Here is a 27144-nt window from a genome sequence, read left to right as displayed (position 1 = left end):
CTAAGCCAATAGGGAAATTCAAAAGAATGCATCATAGGCTCTGAATCTGCTGAAGAGAATGTTTCAAGCATCAGTTGTATCACTGAATAAAGGAATGATTTCCTAATGTTACTATTTTGAAGTGGACAGTATAGTTTGGATGTATAGATTTAATTTTCTAAATTTAGTTGACTTACAGTGTAGTTAAATATAATACTATTTTTTAAAAATGCCAGAGCTTCCGCTAGAATTTACTATTTTTTGTTAATTTTCCTGAAAACTTTTCAATTCCATCTTGACTATTGTGGGATAGTTTTGATTGAATGGATACTATGGGGAAAAGAATCCAATATTTAAAATAGCAGTATTTTAAGGAAATAGAGCCTTTACCTCTATCCTTTTTTTAAAATGTGTTTTTGTTCAAGTTAAAAATTTGACTTTAATTAAAGACTAGAGGTTGTGTACAAAGAAATTGTAATGTCTTATGTATTAATTATGCTGGATTTTAAGCCTGTCAGAAATAATATATTTAGAATTTTATAACTACTTCATTTATCATTTATAACTTAAAGTTTGACTTTGTTTTAGAAAGATGGGGGCCAAAAATATATTTATAATTTTGAAATGTGACTGCATACAATCTTATTTTGAAACTTATCTAGAATATTAGAGAATATACCAATTCTTAGAAACACAGATATATGCTTTATGGACCATTCCTAAAATAATTAAAATGACATTTTTGTTATGATGTTAGGATTTACTGAGGAATCACTGTTGTTCAGCTATCAGCTTAATTGTGTATGAGATGATATATGGCTAGAGGTAAAGCTATATGAAGATTTAATAAACAAGTTTAATTAGAACATGTAACAAAATTCTGACTGTAGATTATTTGAATTTTTAAAACTTTCCTAATAAGTTAAAGCAAATTTATTTTTAAGGTGTAACACTGTGCTTCATGTCTGTCACTCATAGCTGAACTCATTTAGACAAAAGAGAAAAAATAGATTAAAATATTGGGTACTCAGTTTTACAAATGTAATGCAAGTCTGTCTGTTTGCAAATAGTGCTATATAATAGAAAACTTTGGACTATAATTCTCAAAGACAAATAGTGAAATCACTGGCCTTTTTCTAACTATATGTTTTCCTATCCTCTATCTTCTGTTTGAGACACACACACACACACACACACACACACACACACACACACACGAAAACAAAGCAGTTAGGTTGATTTTGAGGTCTTCATTGTTAGTGATTCTTTAGTACTTTTAGAATATAGGTTTCTATGTGTTTTGGTTGACAGCTTTCTTTATGTCACTGAAACTGATATTAGTTGTATAAAATTAAACATTTAATATTTAATTTTCTTATTACATTCTTATAGGTGGATGTTTCTTTTAGGTTTTCATTTTTATTTTTCTGAAATACTTGTGCAGATTGTAAAAACAGATTTGTGTATTTTCGTTTAAGAACACTTTCCTCCTTAAATTGTTCTGCAGAAATGACTATTTTTAGGGAAAACAGATTTTATAGCCACTAAATTGTATTTGTTATTTTTGTACATGTACAACCAAGGTGGTGAGGAAGTAATATTTTATGGAATACTTTTGTTCTATTTAAATTTTTCCTATACATTTATTACTTAAAATTATCACTAGGAATAGTGTCATGAAATCTAGGTTGAGAGTGAATACAGTAAATATGAGAACATGAAGTTTGAATAGGTATTATTTCTGAAGACAAAAGGAGAGGAATACTGCCACTGCCAAGTAATGGAAGTACAAAGGAGTATTCACATTTTGCAAGTATTTAAGAGAATGCATAAAGACAAAGATCCTACTTTCATGGCTATAGTTTCTCTATTAAAGTGGCTGGAAGGGTAAAAATGATCTAAAATATGAAATGCAGCATGGATGCCATATTGTAAGCTGTGCCAAAATTACACAAATTGTACTTGTTATTGATCAGAGTTTATGTCATCATTTTACTTCAATAAGGGATAATGAATGTCAGAAAATCTGTGATAATGTTTTATTTGAAAGATGTAAATAATGTATACAGACTTGTATGTGATGGGATGGGAGGTATTTAAATTTTAGGGTTTTTTTTGTTTTTAAGAAAAAAATAAATAGTTACTATGTTTGGCCATGAAAAAAAAAAAAAAAAGAAAATCATTATCTTTTTGGTTGTTTTGTTGGGGATGAGTGGACAGATCTGGTTTATAGAGAGTCAAGCTGCTGGCTTAGGACTCCAGTAACAAGATTCCAAGTTTGAGGGCTCAACCTTAGACCCACACACATACACCAACTTTAGATGCCAGTCATAATGATAAGAAACAAACAGATGTGTGCTGTGGGAACATGAAGTTAAGGGAATAATTCTGTAAACTGGGCACACTGTGTTGACCCTTGAATATTTTCTTTTCTACAAAGCAATTTACCTGAAGTCCTGCCTAGCTTAAGTCAATAAGATAATTTCCATCAGCAAACAATCTGTTATCTGCAAAAGAAATGCAGGCCCAAAATGCCCATAAGAAAACAAGTTAACCTGAATTTTTTGGTGGGGAGGTAGGGCTTTTGTGACACTTATATAGGCCAGATCCCAGAATGAGGATGTAATGGTGGTCCATCTCATGCTTTGAATATAGCCACTGAGGCTGCTCTGCCACTGAGGCTTATTTTAAAATGGGCATACTTTATTTTCTTATTTTCCCTCTCTCCTTCCCAACCTGGGGGGCAGGGGTGGTATAGAAAAAAGGTATAGACCTTTTTCCCATTCCAGCACAAGTTATCTGTCTTTGAGCACACACCTACCAGAGGAACCAAGTAATTCATACTTCAGGGATGGTGCCAGAAGATCTAAGAAATGGTTATCTTCCAAATTAACAAATGACTCACAACCCCCTCCCCCCAGGGAATACCTGGAATGACTCACTTCTTTAAAAACTCTCTGTCCTCCCTTATAGGCAGAATCACAGTCTCAGGGACAGGAGTCCCTGTGCTTCTCCTTTGCTATCAAAGCAATAAAACTTCTTTTTCCTTTTTCTCAAAACTGTGTCCTCATAGTTGGATTGGCATGGGGAGTGAAAAGGTCAGACAAGGACAAGCTTTTGGTAACAACAGAGATAAGGATAATACCCCATAACCACAAAAATTGTTAAGTACATATTCCAATTAGAACTGGTCAGTATGGGCCAAAGTAACATAGAGTTGTCATGCATAATGGGAACTTGAAAGCCTGATGTCATCCTCTGTCAATCAAAAGTCAAGTGGATCTGGGCAAGCCTATCCAGAGTTTCCTGGGAGCCCCCAATAAAACTGTAGGGCAGGAGAGGCATACTATCCCTCTTCTCTCTGAGAGGATAATTCTTCCCTTTTCTATCCCTTCTGATAAACTCATGCCTGTTACTCTGAGTAACACATCAGAGTAACAAATCTTTCCAGTCTGATTGCCAAGAATCAGGTTTGAAGGACCACCTTCATGCTGCTTCATGAAGTTGATATAAGGCTCTGTAACAATAAGGTTCAGTTCTACACCTGTGCTTCTGACAGACCGGCTATAAGTCAGGGTTCCCACAGTCACCTTCTTGATTTAATTCAGTAGCTCAAAAACTCAGGAAAATAGGGCTCCAAATCTCAGGGAAATAATTATGCTTACTTATTTATTATAAAGGACATTGATGAAGAACACACAGGATAAGGTAAGGAAGGAGCACAGGTATGGAGGAAGATATGTTTAGCTTCCATGCCCTGTAATAAGCATGTCAGAAATAGTAAGTGTTAGGCCAGCCTGGTGCTTGAACATAGCATGCTTATCTATCTACTCCTATACTGGACACCATGGGTGAGGTTGAATGGGCAAGCCGAGGTTAAGTCCCACTTATTGTGACACACCTAGGACAAGAGATGGGTGTAACCATGGGCTGAAAACCCACAACCAGAACTTATAAACTGTGCTGAAGCCCAAAGCCTTTGGGGCAGCAGACCAGAGAAGAACAGGAGGACATCAAAGAGAACACCTGATGCTGCACTCCCCTGTGATCCCACCACCACGGAGGTGGAACCCAACATAGCTCCTCAACTAAGACACGTCGCAGTAAGTGTACTCTGGGTTCGGCACTAGGAGAAACTGGTTAGACAGAATAGATTTGAAGTGACATGAGATACCGTGTATGATGCATAATAAAATGAGTTAAACTCACCAACTGACTCCTAGTCAATAAGACGCTCGCAACATGCCCTCTCCTGGCATGCCACCCTTCAGAAACTTCCATAATTAAACTTATGAGATTATTTTTTGTCCAGAAGTTTTATGAACCCTGTCCTTTTAGGTATTATAGATAATTCATTATATATGCATGATTGATTACATCCTTGGCCAATGGTATTCAACTTAACCTCAGTCTGTCTCTTCTCCTGGGATGTTGGAGATTAGAGCTGAAAGCTTTAATGCTCTAATCCTTCCTTGGTCTTTTCAGTGACCAGCCTTCATCCTGAAACTATTTAGGTACTGCCAGTTACAGTCAATTCATTAGCATACAAAAAGATACCCATCACTTCAGAGATTACAAAGATTTTAGCTGTATGCCAGGAAATGGGTGAAAACCAAATATATATTTTATAATCAACACAGACTGACAATAACAAATGCTGACAAGGCTGTATTGTAATTAGAACTCATACATTACTGGCAGAGGTATAATTTAGTACAACCACTTTGGAAAACTGTGTAGTTGCTAAAATTAAACTTATGACTATTTTTTGCCTGGTAAGTTCATTTCTGATTATACATCTAAGTTTATATGAAATAAAATGAGAGTTTACATCCTCCAAAAGATGTACATGAGAATATTTGTAACAATGTTTTTCCAAATATCCCAAAACACAAATCAACCCATATGTGCTTCAATCATAGAATAGGCAGATAAAGTCTGGTTGAATCATATAATAGAATATTATACAGCAATATAGTAAAACACTAGTTTGCTGATACATACAACATGGATATATCTAACAGACAATGCTGAGACTGAGAAGTCAGACTCCATTCATCCATCCATCCACCTACCTACCTACCTATCTAGCTATCTACCTGCATAATTATCAACCTACCCACCTATAGGGAAAATATATACACACACATATATATAGTACGTAGTTAATTTATTTGAAGTAAAAAATAGGCAAACTTTACCTATTATATCAGAAGTGAATGTTATTTACCAAGTGTTATTTACACCAGGGAGTCTTCATCTTGATGGATACATGGTTGTATATAAATGTATACATAAAATTGTATTAAGCTATGCACTTAACTGTATAATTTATATCTTCATTTAAAAAGGGCAACATTTGTGTTTAAGAGTGACTCTGGGAGATGCTGAGTGATTCAGTGACATTAGGTATTTGAGCCATGTCTACATGCTACTTCCAAAGGTCTGTACCCTCTAAAACAGAATTCCTAGTAAACATGTCAATGATCTTAACTCTAAATTAACCATTTATGTCTACTTTTCTCCTAAAATCCATCTGGCACATACTCCCTAACTCACCAGGTGACTCTGGCTTAAGAATTCTTCCTCTAATATCCATGGCTCCTCTCCTTGCTCCAGCTTGAGGATCATTTCTGGTTTAGAGATGCAGTATCCTATGGATGAAAATTATATGACTTAGAACAAGTTGGGTGGGTTTTAAGGTCTCAGAAGGAAGAGGATTATATATCTCAAAGTGTACAATTAAAATCCTTGTTATTAAGCAGAAGAAAATGCATTCTTTCTGGTACCCAAAAGGGATAAATTATCCTTGGCCTCTGAATCCCAAACCTAAATATTATATTCTACAAAAAATTACACAATTTTTTCTGAGTAAAAAAAGAAAATGTATACTGCTTCTCTGCATGGGACATAATCCCTACCTACCCACTGAGACAAGGTGACTATAGTTCTCCAACATCGCTTCCCTATATGATGTTCTCTTGAGCAGGGTCCAGATGTCACCATTCCTCCTGTGTGAAGTTCACAGTCACATCCCTGAATGCCACTGATCCCTGGAAAAGCACAGTTTTGCTCAATCTGACATGGTCAGAATCAGGTGCTCTTAAAAAAAGATGTTTAAGGACAAATTCTTCCTTTTTTTTTTTTTTTTTTTTTTTTTTTTTGGTACTATGGGTTGAACCCAGGGTTACTTCACCACTTAGTTACCTCACCAGGCTTTTTATTTTTTATTTTAAGACATCATCTCACTTTGCTTACAGCCTTGCTTAGTGCTGAGGCTGGTCTCAAACTTGCAGTCTTCTTGCCTTAGCCTCCAGAGTAGATGGGATTTCAGGTATATACCACCATACCCAGCTAATTCTTACCATTTTTACTGATGAAAATTTATGAAAAAATGTTACAAAAGACCCCTACTCTATACATTTTTGTGTGATATACTTCATGGGCAAAACATGATTCATAGTTATCACCCTGTTGGTGAATTAATTTATCACTTAATAAAAAAATCCGAGTGTTCACATATGCCTGGAACTGTGTTAGTTTCTGAATATTCCCAGTTGAACACAATACTTCAAGAAGTTCTCTCCTAAAGAAACATACACACAAAAAGCATACCTAACAGAGCACTTGAAGGAACCACATCACAAATATATTCGACACAGGCAGGGACAACGGAGGGGTTCTAGGCAGTTCATATAAGAGTGTGTCAGCATTTTAGATTTCACCAAAGGGATAAAGCTTTAGTTCCTTTACAAATATAAGGCAAAAACATTAAGAAAAAGTAAGAAGACTTGAAAATACATATGGCAAGTCAATGGAACTGTAAAACAGGATAAATAGCAGCTCTGAACCTGTGATAAAGGCTGCAGAGGCATGGAGGATCAGGGGAAACTAAGCAAAACATTTGTCTTTAATCCTGTTAGTGATTAAAATACCAGGAAAGTTTAATTTTGTTCATATTTTTAGATACAAGTGTAAACAGAAACGATAATAAAGTATTTCTTCCCATACCCTAATGGACTGATAGTGTATGACATATACAGGATTATCATGCACACTCCCTTAGAAGCCTCCCTGATCTGTCCACTCTACTTATTTCTGTGAATAACAGAAACCAGTGGAAAACTGGAAATTCACAACTGTGTCCCAGTTATATAAACCAACTTTCACTGAGAAAGCAGCACTCCCAAGTTAGAGTGAAGAACATGCTGGAGAACAGTGATACAGCTAGGTCGTTTATATTGAGGCAGCAATGGAAATGCAGAAAAAGAAACTCATAAGGCAAAGGTAAACAGAAAGGGAAACTTCCAGAAGATTAAAATGGCAGCCTCAAAGGGCTAGGTAACATCTGTCAAGTCCAGGAAACGAAGAGGAAGGGCCGAATAGGTTCAAAGTGACAATGAATCAGATGCTCACTGTGCAGTATACTGAATGTCTTCTGAATGTGAAATTGGACATGTCCATTGGAAAGCTACATGAATGATTCTGGACCTCAGGAAAGAGGTAGAATTTGAGAATACAGATTTTAGATGAAAATAATGTATTTTAATGTATGTCATTGTGGCCAGCAGAGTGATCATATACATCGGACCACCAATCTCTAAGCCTTCAACCTGGGCTATAAGTGATAAAATGAACTTACAAGGTTACTGACTGCCACTACTTTTTAGAGATCCAGTAGCCAAAAATACTAAAGTGATAGAATATAAAACTTTTATAAAAATATAACTTTTAAAAACTAGTTTTATAAAGCTGAATATAGAATGTAGTTTCTTGTAAGGCAACTACTTAATGAAACAGACTTTAGTGATATGATCTCAGAATATTGTATCCTCTGTTTCAGGAATTTCCCATTTGCTTGCCTGTTTCCTTTCTTCCCAGTCTGAAGGAGTCCTCCCATGTTCATTCTTCAATTACCTACAGAGCCTTTTGGTGAGGCAGTATGGTAAAAGACATCTATCTATATGTGCATTTATATTCTACCAAATCAACTTGCATCTGGATATTCATGGAGAAATATGAAAGGAAAATGAATTACTAAATGAAAACAAAGCCACTGGAACTAATAGATGACCAAAGAGTAAGAGGGGGGAAGGAGGTATATGTTTCAAAAAATCCTCAGATAAATTCAAGAGATTATTGCTTCAAAATAAAGTGAGACTAGTTTTCTACAAGAATCCATTGGAGAAAAGACAAGTATAACTATAAATTAAAATATCTTATTTGCTAATTGTGAAAACATAAAACAAACATAGTAAAACTCCTAGAAAATGAATTGAATATGAAATACAAATTGCACTAATCTTTTTTATGTATAAAATTATTTAAGTCCTAACAACGTAAAAGTCAGAAAAAGAAATAATGAAAGAAGAATTTATAAAACATAAACCCACGACAAAAGCTGGAGAAAGCTTCCTTGGGAAATAAGGGCAACCAAAAGCATCTTTTTACATTAAAGAACTTAGAATAACGGGTCAGGATACATGCTTGGAAAAGACTTAAGATGAACCTAAGCTTTCACCCCTGGTTGATCTCTAATGCTTAGTACAAGCAATATGTGAAGGTGAAGCAGAAGTTCTAAATAAACAGGGTATAAGTGTTTAAGAAATGCCCTAGAACAGAGTCAATAAACAAAGACTGGGAAAAAATATGTGTGTGGATGGGGGTTCTGTTGTTGTTTGAATCCTCGCTTTTCAGGAAAAATGTCCACCAGAATACTATCTGAAAAAAAGTTAAAGGAACAGAGAATTCAGTTACCACACAGACTAGAAATACAAACTGCAAGAAAACAGTCTGGAAGTCATAAAAATTGACTAAAATATTCAATAATCAAGAACAGCAAAGCCTGGAGAAGAATGTAGAAAATGATTTCTAAAGTTACCACATGGTAATATTCAAATGTCCATTTTCAACAACAAAAATCACAAAGCATACAAAGAAATAGGAAAGCATAGGACCAAAGGAAAAATATAAATCGACAGAAATGTCCTTGAGGAAAGCCAAACATGGGATTTACTAAAAAAAGATTTTAGCTCAATTATCTTTAAATCTGTTCAAACACTAAAAGAAAAAATAAGAAAAAGAACTGAGGGAAACCATAAAACAATTTATAAGCCAAATAAAAATATCAATTAATTATAATAATATTTTAAAAGGATCCAACTCCATGTTGTCTATAAGAGATTCACTTTAGATTCAAAGACATAAAAGTAGCAAGTGAAAGGATGGAAAATGATATTCATGCAAATAATAACTAAGACATCAATATCAGAAAAAAAAACAGACTTTAAGAAAAAATTGTTTTAAGAGGTAAAGGAGAATCGGAGTGAAATTATGTATTTGAAAAAATGCTAAGACATAAAGAAAATATATTGCAAATATATATGGACCAAAGAAAAGAGAATTGAAATATATAAAGCAAATATTGACTGATTTGAAAGAAGAAAGAGTTGTATAATAATGAAGTGTTCATTATCCAACTTTTATTAATAGAACTTCTAGATAGAAGATCAGTAAGAAAATAGAGAACTTGAACAATACTATAAACCAATCAGGTCTAAAAGAAGTATGCAGAATACTCCACCACCTAATAGCGGAATATACATTCTTCCCAAGTACAAAAGAAGCATTTTTCAGGATAAACTGTAAGTCAAGCCACAAAACAAGCCTCAATAAATTCACAGGTCTACCTGTCTATAATACTATGAAGCTAGAAGTCAATAATGGTTAAAATTTGAAATTAAAAAAAATTTTTGGATATTAAATAATGAAAGGGTCAGAGAAATCACAAAGAAAATTAGGAAATACTTAGAAACAAATGAAAAGAAAGACATAACACAATACAAGTCATAGGATACAGCCAAGGCTATACCTATAAGGGAATGTATTGCAGGAAATACACTTATTAAAGAAATAAAGATTTCAAATCAGTAGCATTACTTGACACCTTCAGGAACGATTAAAAAAGGAGTAAACTAATCCCAAACCTAGCAGAGGGGAGGAGTTAGAGAAAAGCTATATGGAAAAAGAATGGAAAACCATAGAGAAAACAAGTCAAAAATTGATTCTCTAAATAGAAAAACAAAATTAACAAACTTTTAGCTAGAGTAACTAAGAAAATAATAAAATACAAAAGAACTAAAATCAGAAATGAAAGCAACATTATAGAAAGAAAATTATTATAAGAGAATACTATGAACAATTGTACACCAATAATGAGATAACTAGATAAAATGCACAAATTTCCTAGAAAACCCTAAACCATCAAAACCAACTCAAGAAGTAATTTAAAAATCTCAAAAAATAGTACTTGTAACAACTAGAGAGCTAATCAGAAATGAAAACATACCCGAAAAAAGAAAAGTTCCGGAAAAAATAGCTTCACCAGTGAATTCTATCAAATTTAAGAAAAATTAACAAAAGTCTTCTCAAACTCTTCCAAAAATATGGAAGAAACACTTTCTAACTCATTTTACAAAGCCAGCATTATCCTGATACTAAAGACAGATAAACAACCAGATATATTGTACAAGAAAATAAAATTCAGTAACATAAAAAGTATTCTACACTATGCCCAAGCAGAATTTATCCCAGGAATGCAAGGTAGCTCAATGTAAGAATATCAATCTATTGAAGACACCATACTAATAAAAAAAATGAATGAAAATCATATGATCATCTCAATTGATATAGAAAGGTTTTTGTTGTTGTTGTTGTTGTTGTTGTTTTTTGTTTTGTTTTGTTTTGTTTTGTTTTGTTTCAGAGATTGAACCCAGGGGCAATCAACCACTGAGCCATATCCCTAGCCATTTTTAATACTTCATTTAGAGACAGGGTCTCTTGCTTAGGGCCTCACTAAATTGCTGAGGCTGGCTTTGGACTCGAGATCCTCGTGCCTCAGCCTCCTGATCTACTGGGATTACAGGTGTGCACCACTTTGCTCAGTCATAAAGTTTTTTAAACAAATAATATCTAACATATTTGGTAATGCTAAAAGAAAAAAAGGGAAGAAAGGTAAATTTCCTCAACATGATAAAGAAAAATAAATATAAGAAATATAGGAGGGTTTTCAAGATGGCGGCCTAGAGGGTGGCTGCATTTCATGTTGCTCCAGGACTCAGGATTCAAAAGAGGAGATATTGAGACGCTTGGGACCAACTCAAAGCAGCCGGGTGACTCTCACCCCCTGGGGGGGCATCCCGGATGGGACGGGGGTCCCGGAACGCAGGAAACTTTGTGAAGTAGACGCCCCTCCCCCCGCTGGAGCAGTGAACTCGGACAGCTGGGAGCGCCGTAAAGGAGGCCGCTCGGCACAGCGCTGGGACTCGGAGCACCCACTGGGGCTCCAGCGGCTGCCCAGGGGAAGAGTGGCGAGGAGAACTATGTGGACTCAGGACACCGGGGCCTGCCCTGAGGAGGAGGAGAGGAGCGTGGCCACTTGGATTCGGAGAGACTGCACCAGAGCTACAGGCGGTTGCCAGAGGAGAAGCTGCGCGGCGAGCTGTTTGGAATCAGAACGACGCTTCTGAACCCCGGGGCCTGCCCTGAGGACGAGGAGGAAGAGGAGCGGCCGCTTGGATTCGGGTGACTACACCAGAGCTACAGGCGGTTGCCAGAGAAGGGGCTGCATGGCGAGCTGTTTGGACTCTGACCACTTCTGAACCCCGGGGCCTGCCTGGAGGAGTAGGAGAAGGAGGAGGAGGAGCGCGGCGGGTCGTTTGGACTCGCAGTGACTGCATTAGCGCTCCAGGCGGCTGCTCAGAGGAGAAGGCTGCTCAGAGGAGAAGGCGAGTGGTGAGTTGTTTGGTCTTAAAGTGACAGCTCCTGAACACAGGGGGGCTGCCTGGAGGAGAAGCGTGGTGGGACGCTTGGTCTTGAGTGGCCGCACCTGAGCTCCGGGCGGTGCCCAGAGGACCCGTGCAGCGGGTCACGTGGATTCAGAGCCACCCAGAGGGACTGCTCCTGAACACCCGGGGGGTTATCTGGAGAAGGAGGAGGAACGGGGAGGGTCACTTCGACTCGGAGTGATTGATTGCCCCAGGCTACGGGTGGTTGGTGGGAGGAGGAGGCACGAAGTGAGTTTCTCGGACTCCTAGTGACCGCACCGGCATACTGGGCGGCTGTCTGGAGGAAGAGGCCTGTGGCGGGTCTCTGGGACTCAGAGTGATTGTTCGGGGCCACAGGTGGCTGCTCAGAGGAGGGGCCACGCAGCCAGGCGATTAGGTGCAGAACAGGGTCCCAGGATCTAGGAGGCTTCTGGGTGGAAGAGCCGCACAGAGACAGGCTTAGGGCGGAGCGAAGGTTCCAGGCCTGTGGGCAAATTCTCTGAGGAGGGGCAGCCTAAGGAGATTCATCTGCGAAGGGTGAGGCTCCCAGGCCCAGGAGGTAGGGCCGGGCCTCTGGAAACTTTGCAGAGGAAGGCAGCCCAGCCCAGGCGGTAGCTGTAAATTGAGGGGAACCTCTAGGAGGAAACTGACCAGCGAGACCTCCCCACTGGGTGAGTCTTCCCTGCCTGGTGAGGTTTCCCCACAAGGACGGTAAAACCAGAGACACAGGCCCAAACAGGCCTTGCCTCAGCCCGCAGCCTAGGTCCCCTTTGGATGACCATTGGTCAACAAGTGGAGGCACCTCTGCCCACTAGCAGGGAATATACCCCACCTGAAGGCCACCACTCCTAGAGAGGCAGCTTCCTTGTGGAGCACCGCATTATCAACTTCCTCCAAGACTTCAGCCTACTGAAGGCTAAGAGGGGATATATATAGAAATCTTCAGGGACATTGTAAATCAACAGAGGAAATCTGCAATATCTCAGCGATCCACTGATATCTGAACAATATGAGAAAACAAGGAAAGAAAATGCTGCAAACAAATCTAGATGTTACATCAATAAAACCCAATGACAGCATGGCAGAAGAAATGACAGAAAAGGAGTTCAGAATGTACATAATTAAAATGATCAGAGAAGCAAACGATGAGATGAAAGAGCAAATGCAAGCATTGAATGATTGCACCAATCGACAGTTAAAAGAGCAAATACAGGAAGCAAAAGATCATTTCAATAAAGAGTTAGAGATATTGAAAAAAAACCAAACAGAAATCCTTGACATGAAGGAAACAATAAACCAAATTAAGAACTCCATAGAAAGCATATCCAATAGGATAGAACACCTGGAAGACAGAACCTCAGACATTGAAGACAAAATATTTAACCTTGAAAACAAAGTTGAACAAACAGAGAAGATGGTAAGAAATCATGAACAGAATCTACAAGAACTATGGGATATCATGAAAAGGCCAAATTTAAGAATTATTGGGATTGAGGAAGGTCTAGAGAAACAAGCCAAAGGAATGAACAACCTATTCAATGAAATAATATCAGAAAATTTCCCAAATCTGAAGAATGAAATGGAAAATCAAGTTCAAGAGGCTTACAGGACTCCAAATACACAAAATTACAACAGACCCACACCAAGGCACATTATAATGAAAATACCTAACATACAAAATAAAGACAGAATTTTAAAGGCTGTGAGAGAAAAGAACCAAATTACATTCAGGGGGAAACCAATACGCATATCAGCAGATTTTTCAATCCAGACCCTAAAAGCTAGAAGGTCCTGGAACAACATTTTTCAAGCCCTGAAAGAAAATGGATGCCAACCAAGAATCTTATACCCAGCAAAACTTACCTTCAAATTTGATGATGAAATAAAATCCTTCCATGATAAACAAAAGCTAAAAGAATTTACAAAAAGAAAGCCAGCATTACAGAACATTCTCAACAAAATATTCCACGAGGAAGAGATGAAAAACAAAGAAGCAAATCAGCAAAGGGAGGAATTATCCTAAAGGAATTGTCAAATAAAGGAGGAAACAAGTTGTGTCAAACAAATAAATAAACAAAATTTTAAAAATGAACCAAATGACCGGGAAACCAAATCATTTCTCTATAATAACCCTGAATGTTAATGGCCTGAATTCATCAATCAAAAGACATAGAGTGGCAGACTGGATTAAAAAGAAAGATCCAACAATATGTTGCCTGCAAGAGACTCACCTCATAGAAAAAGATACCCATAGACTAAAGGTGAAAGGATGGGGAAAAACATACCATGCACATGGACTCAGCAAAAAAGCTGGAGTATCCATCCTCATTTCAGATAATGTGGACTTCAAGCCAAAGTTAGTCAGAAGGGATAAAGAAGGTCATTTCATACTGCTTAAGGGAAGCATAAATCAGCAAGATATAACAATCATAAACATCTATGCCCCAAACAGTGGCTCATCTATGTATGTCAAACAAATCCTTCTCAATTTCAGAAACCAAATAGACCACAACACAATAATACTAGGTGATTTTAACACGCCCCTCTCACCACTGGACAGATCTTCCAGACAAAAATTGAACAAAGAAACCATAGATCTCAACAACACAATCAATAATTTAGACTTAACGGACATTTATAGAATATACCATCCAACCAAGAGTGAATACACTTTCTTCTCAGCAGCACATGGATCCTTCTCTAAAATAGACCATATATTATGCCACAAAGCTAATGTTAGCAAATACAAGAAGATAGAGACACTAGCATGTATTCTATCAGATCATAATGGATTGAAGTTAGAAGTAAATGAAAGAGTAAAACACAGAAACTATTCCAACATCTGGAGATTAAACAATATGCTATTATATGATGAATGGATAACAGAAGATATTAGGAAAGAAATTAAAAAATTCTTAGAGGTAAATGAGAACAAAGAAACATCATATCAAAATCTCTGGGACACTATGAAAGCAGTACTTAGAGGGAAATTTATTTCATGGAGCGCATTTAATAAAAGAAGTAAAACAACAAATAAACAACCTAACACTACAGCTCAAAGCCCTAGAAAAAGAAGAACAGAACAGCACCAAAAGTAGTAGAAGACAGGAAATAGTTAAACTCAGAGCTGAAATCAATGAAATTGAAACAAAAGAAACAATACAAAAAATTGACAAAATAAATAGTTGGTTCTTCGAAAAAAAAAAAATTGATAAACCTTTAGCCACACTAACAAAGAGAAGACGAGAGAAAACCCAAAACACTAAAATTCGGAATGAACAAGGAAATATCACAACAGACAGGATGGAAATACAAAACATAATTAGAAGCTATTTTGAAAATCTATACTCCAACAAAATAGAAAATTTCGAAGACATCAACAGGTTTCTAGAGACATATGAATTGCCTAAACTGAATGAGGAGGACATAAACAATTTAAATAGACCAATTTCAAGTACTGAAATAGAAGAAGTCATCAAAAGCCTTCCAACAAAGAAAAGTCTGGGACCAGATGGGTTCTCAGCCGAGTTCTACAAAACCTTTAAAGAAGAGCTCATTCCAATACTTCTCAAAGTATTCCATAAAATAGAAGAGGAGGGAACCCTCCCAAACTCATTCTATGAAGCCAATATCACACTGATACCTAAACCAGACAGAGACTCATCAAGGAAAGAAAATTTCAGACCAATATCCTTAATGAACATCGACGCAAAAATTCTCAACAAAATTTTAGCAAATCGCATACAAAAACATATTAAAAAGATAGTGCACCATGATCAAGTTGGTTTCATCCCAGGGATGCAAGGTTGGTTCAACATCAGGAAATCAATAAACGTAATTCACCACATTAATAGACTTAAAGTCAAGAATCACATGATTATTTCAATAGATGCAGAAAAAGTATTTGATAAAATACAGCACCCCTTCATGCTCAAAACACTAGAAAAAATAGGGATAGTGGGAACATTCCTTAACATTGTAAAGGCCATTTATGCTAAGCCCATGGCTAATATCATTCTAAATGGTGAAAAACTGAAAGCATTCCCCCTAAAAACTGGAACAAGGCAGGGATGCCCTCTTTCACCACTTCTATTCAACATCGTTCTTGAGACTCTGGCCAGAGCAATTAGACAAACCAAAGAAATTAAAGGGATACGAATTGGAAAAGAAGAACTCAAACTATCCCTGTTCGCTGATGACATGATTATATATTTAGAGGAACCTGGAAATTCCACCAGAAAACTCTTAGAACTCATAAGTGAATTCAGTAAAGTAGCAGGTTACAAGATCAATGCCCATAAATCCAATGCATTTTTATACATAAGTGATGAATCTTCAGAAAGAGAAATTAGGAAAACTACCCCATTCATTATAGCCTCGAAAAAAATAAAATACTTGGGAATCAATCTCACAAAAGAGGTGAAAGACCTCTACAATGAGAACTATACAACACTAAAGAAAGAAATTAAAGAACACCTTAGAAGATGGAAAGATCTTCCATGTTCTTGGATAGGAAGAATTAATATTGTCAAAATGGCCATACTACCTAAAGTGCTATACAAATTCAATGCAATTCCAATTAAAATCCCAATGACGTACCTTACAGAAATAGAGCAAGCAATTATGAAATTCATCTGGAAGAATAAGAAACCCAGAATAGCTAAAGCAATCCTTAGCAGGAAGAGTGAAAGAGGGGGTATTGCAATACCAGATCTTCAACTCTACTACAAAGCAATAGTAACAAAAACGGCATGGTATTGGTACCAAAATAGAAAGGTAGATCAATGGTACAGAATAGAGGACACAGACACAAACCCAAATAAATACAATTTTCTCATACTAGACAAAGGTGCCAAAAATATGCAATGGAGAAAAGATAGCCTCTTCAACAAATGGTGCTGGGAGAATTGGAAATCCATATGCAACAGAATGAAACTAAACCCATATCTCTCACCATGCACAAAACTAAACTCAAAATGGATTAAGGACCTCGGAATCAGACCAGAGACCCTGCATCTTATAGAAGAAAAAGTAGGTCCAAATCTTCACCTTGTTGGTCTAGGACCAGACTTCCTTAACAGGACTCCCATAGCACAAGAAATAAAAGCTAGAATCAACCACTGGGATAGATTCAAACTAAAAAGCTTTCTCTCAGCAAAGGAAACTATCAGCAATGCGAAGAAAGAGCGTACAGAGTGGGAGAATATCTTTGCCAATCATACTTCAGATAGAGCACTAATCTCCAGAATCTATAAAGAACTCAAAAAACTCTACACGAAGAATACAAATAACCCAATCAACAAGTGGGCTAAGGAAATGAATAGACACTTCACAGAAGAAGATCTACAGGCAATCAACAAACATATGGAAAAATGTTCAACATCTCTAGTAATAAGAGAAATGCAAATCAAAACTACCCTAAGATTCCATCTCACCCCAATTAGAATGGCGATTATCAAGAATACAAGCAACAACAGATGTTGGCGAGGATGTGGGGAGAAAGGTACACTCTTACATTGCTGGTGGGGCTGCAAATTAGTGCAGCCACTCTGGAAAGCAGTGTGGAGATTCCTTAGAAAACTCGGAATGGATCCTCCATTTGACCCAGCTATCCCACTCCTTGGCCTATACCCAAAGGACTTAAAATCAGCATACTACAGAGATACAGCCACATCAATGTTCATAGCTGCTCAATTCACAATAGCCAGACTGTGGAACCAACCTAGATGCCCTTCAATTGATGAGTGGATAAAGAAACTGTGGTATATATATACAATGGAATATTACTCAGCCATAAAGAATGATAAAATTATGGCATTTGCAGGCAAATGGATGAAATTGGAGAATATCATGCTAAGTGAGATAAGCCAATCTCAAAAAGCCAAGGGACGAATGATATCGCTAATAAGTGGAGGATGACACATAATGGGGGGGAGGGAATGGTTAGTGTTAGGGTTAGAGTTAGGGTTAGGGAGGGGGGCAAGTATGGAGGAAGGAAGGACTGTATAGAGGGTAAAGAGGGGTGGGAGGGGTGGGGGGAAGGGAAAAAATAACAAAATGAATCAAACAACATTACTCTATGTAAATTTATGATTACACAAATGGTATGCCTTTGTGCCATGTACAAACAGAGAAACAACATGTATCCCATTTGTTTACAATAAAAAAAAAAGAAATATAAGAAAAATCAACAGTTAATATTCAAAGGTAAAAAACTACTTTTTTTAACTTTAAGTGAAAAGGCATATGAATAGGTTAAAAATGTAGTATATATAAAAGGTTTGGTACTCTCTACTACCTCACTGATTCCACTGAAAATGATCCACTAGGTGTCCTGGAATGTTATACCTGAAGGGGAAACTACTACTCTAGTTGAAAAAACAAATCCAACTCCATATCAGTGAGATGCAATTCTAATAATAATACTTCTTTTTTTGTTTGTTTGCTTGCTTTGGGGGGTGGTGGTGTTTGTTTTTGGTTTGTTTTGTTTGTACTAGGGATTGAACCCAGGGGCACTTAACCACTGAGCCATTTCTCTATTCTCATTTCTTATTTTTTATTTTAAGACGGGGTCTCATTAAGTTGCTTAGGGCCTTGCTATGTTGCTGAGGCTGACTTTGAACTTGTGATTCTCCTGCCTCAGCCTCCTGAGCTTCTGGGATTGCAAGTATGCAACGTATAATACTTCTTTATAAATGTCTGAAATACGTATGTTTTGATCAGTAATAACATATACTTTTATGATCAGAGACAACCCTTAATTTTCAATTTATACATGTATTTTTAAGGTACAGGGAAATGTGATAAAATGATCTAAAAAAACTTAAAAGAATATGAAGAGGATTTTGCATGTATCTCAGGTATGAAACATTTACAGTTTCATGTAATGTTTCCATCTCCCATCTTTCCATCTCCCAAGAATCCTTCCTTTTTAAGGACTTATGTGTCATTTGCCTTGGAACTCACAGACATAGGAAATGGTATATAGTAGATTCTCAGAAGTATTTGGTAAATGAAAAAATAACTGAATTACATCAAGTAAATACTTATTATAAGGAAGGAGCTTTTTGTGACAAAAAGAGGTGAGGAGTTGATGTTTTACACTTTAAATATCAGTACATCCGCCTGTTAATCCCAGCAGTTTGGGAGGCTGAAGCAGGAGGATTACAAATTCAAAGCCAATCTCAGCAACTTAGCAAGATCCTGTCTCAAAATAAAAAATAAAAAGGGTTGGGATGTGGCTCTGTGGTTAAGCACCCATGGGTTCAATATCTGGTACCAAATAAATAAAAATAAATATATAAATATCAGTAAAAAGCATTTCTAAGAAAACTGGAGAAGTTAAGGATGGAGAAGAATTCTAACTTCCATGTAAAAACAAACCACTTTATCCTGAGTCCCTGGAGTTATAGTAAGGATGTTTTTTAAGGATTCTGAGAACTCCAGGTAATTTCTTGGTACATTTGTTTTTGTTACTGCTTGCCTTATAACTTTGCCTAAAGAGAAAAATTAGTTCCTTTAACTTGGAAATGTAATCTAACACAAAATCTATATCTTGAAGCTGTTAATTTACATAGTTAAGAATATTACAAACTCATTTACCTTTTGGTGAAGTATTTATGTCAACAGTCACTATCAATAGCAGATAATACAAATAGATGATTGATAGATGGATAGATAGATAGATAGATAGATAGATAGATAGACAGATAGATAGATGACTCCATAGGCACATGTGGGAAGAATATATCAAAGATAAAGCTAAACTGGGAAAGAGAAGTTTGCTATAACTATACTTCCATTATTTTTTTCCATTATTTTATAAGGACACATTCAAATATTGTAACAGCACCCTATATTAACCAACTCCCCCCTAGTTACTTTGAGAAAGCCTGCACACATACACAAACACATAACATATTCTACATATATTACAGGATTTTATAAATATGAACAGATTTAACTTAATGTCAATAATCAGACATTTGTTTTTGATAAATTTTGTATCAAATAATCAATGATAATTTTTTCTCCAAAAAATAAAATAAAGGGACTCAGCTAAATGGCCCCTTTGGGTTCTAAAATGTCTTAAGATGTCAAATCTAATGTGAATGCTTAATTAAACAAGTATGTGTAATTCCAGGATTGTGATGTGAGGGCTCAACCCAGAGGTAGGACAGGGCTGGCGGGTTTGGGAGACTGGTTACAAATAGGTATAGCCTGGTTTCTTGCTGTTGGAGAAAGGAGTTACAAAGATAAAAGTTGTGGAGTTAGATTTGAACTGGAAATATTTGTGTAAACTCACTCTTTTTAACATATAGATAGATACAGACAAACACAGAAATATATATATGTGTATTTCTCTGTGTGTGTATATGTATGTGTGTGTATAGGCATACATACATTCATAGATTTCCTAACTCTCTCAATTGAGACGGTCTTATGCATTGACAAGCTTTAGCAATAAGGATCCAGATACTGGCTTTTAAATTCCATCTCCACTAAAAAGTACAGTTCCCTTTGGATAAATGTCACGGGTGGTGCTGGAAAAGGACAAGACAAGCCAGGCAAATTTCTTGTGCTACAAAGTAAGTGCTTAAAAACTGATGTGGGAGTCAGGTTGAAAAATGGAGTAGGGAATTCTGAAACTCCATTCCTCCACCAAGACAAGGATTAAGCTGAGAAAAATTCCTCTCATAATCAAGCTTTTTCAAACTCTACAATATAATCAAAAACTTGGAACAACCAATGCATTCCTAGTATAGGCTGCTAGTGCCCATGCCAGAGTGGAAAATATGAACCCTGATCTAAAAGTATTGTGGTTGTGTATTTTGATCTGTCAATGGGGATGTGTGTAGAGTTTGGATGTTGAATGCCCTCTAAAAGACCCATGTGTAAAAGGCTGGTTCCCAGGTGGCAGTATCAGGAGGTACTATATATCTTAAGAAGGTGGGGCCTAGTGGGAGATCTTTAGGTTACTGAAGGGGACTATGGCATTCTGGATGTGTTCTGCCTTACTTTTTGCTTCTGGGCTCATGATAAACAGTTTGCTCTACGATGCATCCCTGCTATGATGTGCTGCTCTCACCAAAGGACCAAAGAATGAGGCTGTCCAATCTTGGACAGGAACCTCCAAAACCATAAACCAAAATAAATCTTTTATAGGTCATTGTAATAATGCAAAGTTGCCTAATAAGGGTGTATTAGTCTGTTTTCTGTTGTTAACACAAAATACCTGAGGTTGATATTGTATAAGAAAAATTTTATTTCACTCACAGTTTTAGAAAGTCCTAAAGCAAACAGCTCTGTTTACTCCCTGGTGAGGGCCTCCTGAATCATAATATGACAGAGAAGCAGGAAGGGAAACAGCTGCATGCAGAAGTGGCCAAGAACATGGGCTGGCTTACTTTGTCACTCGACCAGGTCGGTATTAATCTATTTGAGGGAACCACTGCCCATGGCCTAATGACCTTACACTAACAGTTCTACCACTTCTTAATTCTGCCACATTAGGGACCAAGTCTGGGGTAAAAAGTATCCAAAGTAGGGGGAGGGGTTTTCTCAAGCTCAGATGTTTGTCTTTGTTTTGACCACCCTGGAATGTTCTGAGGGCTACAATAGCCTTCCAGGTGGTATTTTGTTGCAAGTATTTAAAGACAAATATATTGGCCACAGCAGCCTGGGGAAAGGGATACTAGATGGAGCAAGTAGCATATGAACCAATAAAATTGAGATTAAAAAGATTGGGGAAGAAAAAACATGAGGGAATAAGGAGGTTGAAAATAGGTATTCACGGTGTGCCTCGGTGCCTCATTGTCCCCCAGAGTCTTCCAGACAGGCCGCCGGCACCATGAAGATCTGGACCTCAGAGCACGTCTTCGACGACCCATGGGAAACTGTTACAACAGCTGCTATGCAGAAATACCCAAACCCTATGAACCCAAGTGTGGTTGGAGTTGATGTGCTGGACAGGCATGTAGATCCCTCTGGAAAGCTGCACAGCCACAGACTTCTCAGCACAGAGTGGGGACTGCCATCCATTGTGAAGTCTCTTATTGGTTCAGCAAGAACCAAAACATATGTGCAAGAACATTCTGTAGTTGATCCTGTAGAGAAAACAATGGAACTTAAATCTACTAATATTTCCTTTACAAATATGGTTTCAGTGGATGAGAGACTTATATACAAACCACATCCTCAAGACCCAGAAAAGACTATTTTGACGCAGGAAGCCATCATCTCTGTGCAGGGAGTCAGCCTTAGCAGTTACCTGGAAGGGCTGATGGCAAGCACGATATCTTCTAATGCTAGTAAAGGCCAAGAAGCAATGGAATGGGTAATACATAAATTAAATGCTGAAATTGAAGAGTTGACAGCTTCAGCAAGAGGAAGCATTAGGACACCAATGGCGGCGGCGGCACTTGTAGAGAAATGATAAAAGTCGGTATAGAACATCAGGTCCCCAGGAATCTCCAAGCAGACAGTGTATTTATTTGTTATTTAAAAATTGTAACTATATTTTAGTTAGAATTTTTTTTTTAATAATCTGGAGTAAGGCTATGTGACTTGATCAAAACAAAAAGATACAGGGCTTCTAAAATCCAAGGGATCATCTGAGGTTAGTGTGGCTTGAAATGACTAATTTCTAAGGTTCTAGTATTTATGTGAAAATTTAGCAGTTTTTTAAAAAAGTACTTGGGAGAAATTGGCGTTGACATTGAGTCTCCTTAAAATGGAATTTTAACACTTTTCAGACATTGGAACTATACCTGACTTTGGACCAGCAAGCAGAGCCCCTACACACTCACCTTGCTAATACAGACTAGAACAGCCTGTGTGGGGGAACTGACTCTAAAAGGAGGAATTGTATAGTGTTGAAAGACATTAAATTGTATAAAATAACTTGCTCTGCTAAAAACCCACAGTGTTTTGATTTGGTACTTAAATGATATATTTAGAGTGAAAATCATCACTAAGTCTAATATGTGACTTCAACATAAATAGTATTTTATTGTATTAAAGAGTACTGTATTGATTTGCCAAAGTTTTGTAACTTAGTAAAGGTATTACCTTCCTTGGATCTGTACTTTATGATTTAGCATGCTGTATCGTGGGCTGGTGATGTTAACTAAAAAAATAAAGTCATTACCTGAGTTCTGCAGCACTCTTAACAGAACCCTTACACTTAAACAGAACAGCTGTTCACATCTTTTAGCATTTCACATTTGCCTAACTTATAAATTGCCATGTGTCAAAATCATGGTTTTGTAATTGCTAAGGCATAATATGTCAGGTTATTTGAATATAATTACTTTTTGAGGTAATTCTGACCACAAAACATCTTTTTTACATGAAGAGCTGTACATCATTTGAAATTACTCAAATGATGTCTTGATGTGAAGCATAAAGCCCAGGTACTTAATGTTTTTAATAATACGGTGCCACGGTGGGGGTGTGGGGGCGTTTGGGGAGGAAAAGAAAAATTGGGGGTGGGGATGGAGTGACTGGCCCAAACTAACCACTGAGTGAATTGCACTGCAGGTTTTATTAATGGACTATCCTTATTTTTGATGCCAGAAAGTAGCTGAGAGGTGAAAAATCCAGTAAATGTATTTTGTTTAATATTTTGTAGCAAGCAATTTTAATCACTAAATGATATCTTTGATATTTGAAGTTGTTGCATACAAAATATTTTTGTTAAAAGGTGATGAGCTCTTGCCTTTATTTTACAATGCTTAATGAGATCACCTTTTATAAAGAGACCAGTTAATATGTGTACATAAAACGACAGAAAAATACCAAACTTTCAAAAATTAGTGTTTTTCTATTTAAAATACTGTTTAGCTAAAGAATTCTTAGGATATTTGTAAAAGCAAGTTACATCCGATAAGGTTTCTGATTATGTTTTTTTGTAACCGGAGATGGTTTTTATAACTGAAATAACATTTCAACTAAACAAAACATTGCTAAATATTAATGTTTCACAAAAAGTGACTTGTATAATTTCTGTTATACTTGTTCTGGAAAAAAGGTGTAATATCCTAATGAAAAACAATTTCTTAAATCTTTATCTTATACTCGTTTGATTTTTTAAAATTCTGATCTAATGATAAAATCTATTTTCATTTTCCAATACAGTTAGTTCCAGCTCTTTAGATAGCTGATAATTTGTTACTTTTGTTATAATATAAATACAATCACAGCCAGCAAATTCACTGAAGAGGACTGAATTAAAGTACTGATGACTGCAACTCTTGGAACTATGGAGCATCTCATCCTGCTTAAAATGAAGCAAATTAAACACTCCTTGTTAATAAAAAAAAAAAAAAGAAGAAGAAAATAGGTATTCACACAAGTATTTGTACATGCATGTTCACAATAGTACTGCTCACAAGAGCCAAACATGGAATCATCCCAATGTCTACCAACTGATGAGTGGATAAACAAAATGTGGTATATCCATGTCACATTCACTCAACCCTGCCCCTTTTGTGACAAAGTACCCACAGACAATACATACATGAAAGAGTATGATTATATTCCAATAAAACTTTATAGGGAGTGAATGTGATCCCAGTTACAGGTGGGAGGCAGGAGGATCAAAAGTTCAAAGCCAGTCTGGGCAACTTAGACCCTGTCTCAAAATAAGAGGGGGTGGGGTATAAGTATGTAGCTCAGTGGTAGAAACCCCCTTGGTTCAATCTCCAGTCTTTCAAAATAAATGATAGCCAGGACTATGACTATATACCAAGTCTTTGGAGCCCTCCTAGCAATTCACAAAGCCCAGAAACCCTTGTGGGGATGCCTGACACAGTTGGCATCAGAAGTGGGATATGCTAGGACAACCCTGACTCACTGAAATTTACTAAAATGCTGGGAAACAGAAGAATAAAATGTGTAGTATAATGAACCTTTGGTGCCTGGGTGGTCATGAAGCCATCCATGGTGTGAAAACAGCAGTTGAATTGTCTATGGAATTAGAAATAGATCCAACCCCTGGTTGCTTTGGCAGTGATGGATAAAGTAGGGGTGGTGTGAACATGTAACTGAGTGATGCCTTTGGGTTTTGTTCTCCCCTACAGGTGGGAGAAAAAGAAGCCAAATGCAAAAAATTTCCAAAGTGAGTTTTGAGTGGCACCAAAAGGTTTTAAATTTCCCAGAGCTGGAACAATGTTTAAATGGGAGTGGGCATGACACTCCCTCTTCAGCTTAGCTGCTATAGTATGGCAGTAGCCGCCATCTTCCCCTCATCCCTGGTTTCTATCCTGGATCTTCCCCACAGCAGGAACATTAACCCTGCAAATGCTGAATTTATTGCTCAGTTTTAAGTTTGCTGTGGGGGAGGGGAGTTAATGGCTGCTATTGTACAAATACATCTCCCAAAATTTCATGTGCTGGATTCTTTTTTTTTTTAATTGAATTTTTTTTTTTATTTTTACAGACTGCATTTTGATTCATTGTACACGAATGGGGTACAACTTTTCATTTCTATGGTTGAACACAATGTAGATTCACACTATTCATGTAATCATACATATACATATGGTAATACTACCCATTTCATTCTATTATCTTTCCATCCCCTATCCCCTCCACCCCATTTTCCTGTACACAATCCAGTTTCTTCATTCTTCTCTCCCCACCCCCACGCCCTTCATTATATATATCGTCATCCACTTATCAGAGAAAACATTCAGTCTTTGGTTTTGGGGGCTTGGCCTACTTCATTTAGCATATTTTCCAACTTTATCCATTTATCAGCAAATGCCATAATTTTATTTTTCTTTATGGCTGAGTAATATTTCATTGTGTATATATACCACAGTTTCTTTATCCATTCATCAACTGAAGGTCATCTTGGTTGGTTCCACAATCTAGCTATTGTGAATTGAGCTGCCATGAACTGCAGTACGCTGATTTTAAGTCTTTTGGGCATAAACCAAGGAGTGGGATAGTTGGGTCAAAGGGTGGGTCCATTCCAAGTTTTCTGAGGAATCTTCATACTGCTTTCCAGAGTGGCTACACCAATTTGCAACTCCACCAGCAATGTATGAGTGTGCCTTTTTCCCCACATCCACACCAACACTTGTGTTCTTGATAATATGTGTTGGAAGCTTAATTCCCTCAAGCAAAAGTATTGAGAGGAGGTGAGACCTTTAAGAGATAATTAGGTCCGGAAGAGGGATTAGTGACTTTCTCACAGGACTTGGTTAATTCTTTCATTAGTGAGTTCTCACTCCTCGGGGACTGGATTAGTTAAGACAAAAACAGGTTGTTATAAAGCAAGGTGGATCCTTGTGTTTTGCTTCTTTCACATACACTCACATGCCCTTCTGCTTTTTCCCTCTAGTTGAATTAACACCAAGGCTCTCGCCAGGATCTAAGTAAATACCAGGGCCATGCTTTTAGACCCAAACATTCAGAGCTGTGTCAAAATAAGCTTGTATTCTTTGTGTGTATGTGTTGCATTGGGAAGAAAACCCACAGTCTCAATATAACAGGCAAGCACTCTGCCAATGAGCTAGACCCAAGCCCCAAATCTCTATTTTCTATAAGTCACTCAGTCTCAGATAGTCCATTATTGCAATAGAAAATGGACTAGGACACTGGCTTTCAACTCTGTAACTGGTGCAGAATTAGGACACTCCTCTGGGAGGACTTAAACTGTGAGAATATCTTGGATATTGGATGAATATCAAGGTCACTTGGAGATGCTCCCAACAAAGAGCTTGTGCCTTATGGGATCATCTTAAACTGCAAGGTTCTACAGTTCTAATGGACATGTGGCCTCCAACTTCCACAATCCAAACTGGCCTCCATTTCCTCTATTCAACCCAATCACTTATAATTCTGGCTTCAGTAAGACTTTCTCACATTCATTACATTGACTACATTTCTCCCATATGAGTTCTGATACATTCTGAGAAATGATTTGTGCAAAATGATTCTTCACATTCATTACATTTATAGGACTTTTTTTCTGTATGGGTTCTCTGACGTAAAATTAGAGTTGGACTTATGGCAGAAAGGTTTTCCACACTGCATACATTCATAGAATTTCTCCCCTAAGTAACTTCTCTGATGCTAAGTGAGCTGTAATTTCTGGCAGGTTTTTCCATATTTGTTGCATTCTTTTAAAAGTTTCTCTCCTGCATTTGTTTTCCTGTTTAGTCAGGTATGATTTGCTATAAAAAAATTTCCCACATTCATGACATTCATATGGTCTCTCTTCTGTATGTGTTCTATAATGTTGAGAGAGGGTTGACTTATGGCTGAAGAATTGCCACACTTGGGACAAAGGGTTTCTCTCCTGTGTGTTATCTGATGTACTGTGAGGTCT

The 27144-nt window shown here is 37.1% G+C and overlaps 2 protein-coding genes across 6 annotated transcripts in view; one reads left to right on the top strand and one right to left on the bottom strand.

The window, feature by feature from the left end:
* Nucleotides 1-2154: 2154 nt before the first annotated feature.
* The window catches only part of LOC306659360 (zinc finger protein 33B-like), a 60097-nt gene continuing 35107 nt past the window's right edge, over nt 2155-27144 (bottom strand). For 2 of the 5 annotated variants that reach the window (XM_079136824.1, XM_079136823.1), the window contains one exon: nt 2155-5633. In XM_079136824.1, coding sequence (XP_078992950.1) covers nt 5618-5633 — 16 coding nt within the window. In that variant the 3' untranslated portion in view covers nt 2155-5617. Of the gene's footprint in view, nt 5634-5904; nt 6033-25424; nt 25959-27144 lie in introns of those variants that run through there. The other 3 variants (XM_079136821.1, XM_079136819.1, XM_079136820.1) reach the window with 3 other exon arrangements.
* On the top strand, nt 21647-24119 carry LOC306659368 (PRELI domain containing protein 3B-like). The gene has a single exon (XM_079136849.1). It carries the CDS (start codon nt 21655-21657, stop codon nt 22237-22239), a length of 585 nt encoding a protein of 194 aa, XP_078992975.1. The 5' UTR covers nt 21647-21654; the 3' UTR covers nt 22240-24119.

The sequence above is a fragment of the Sciurus vulgaris genome (genome assembly GCF_902686455.1).
Source record: "Sciurus vulgaris genome assembly, chromosome: 4".
NCBI classification, from domain to species: Eukaryota; Metazoa; Chordata; class Mammalia; order Rodentia; family Sciuridae; genus Sciurus; species Sciurus vulgaris.
Note: the sequence above shows the minus strand (reverse complement) of the source record. Positions and strands in the feature narration are given on the sequence as shown.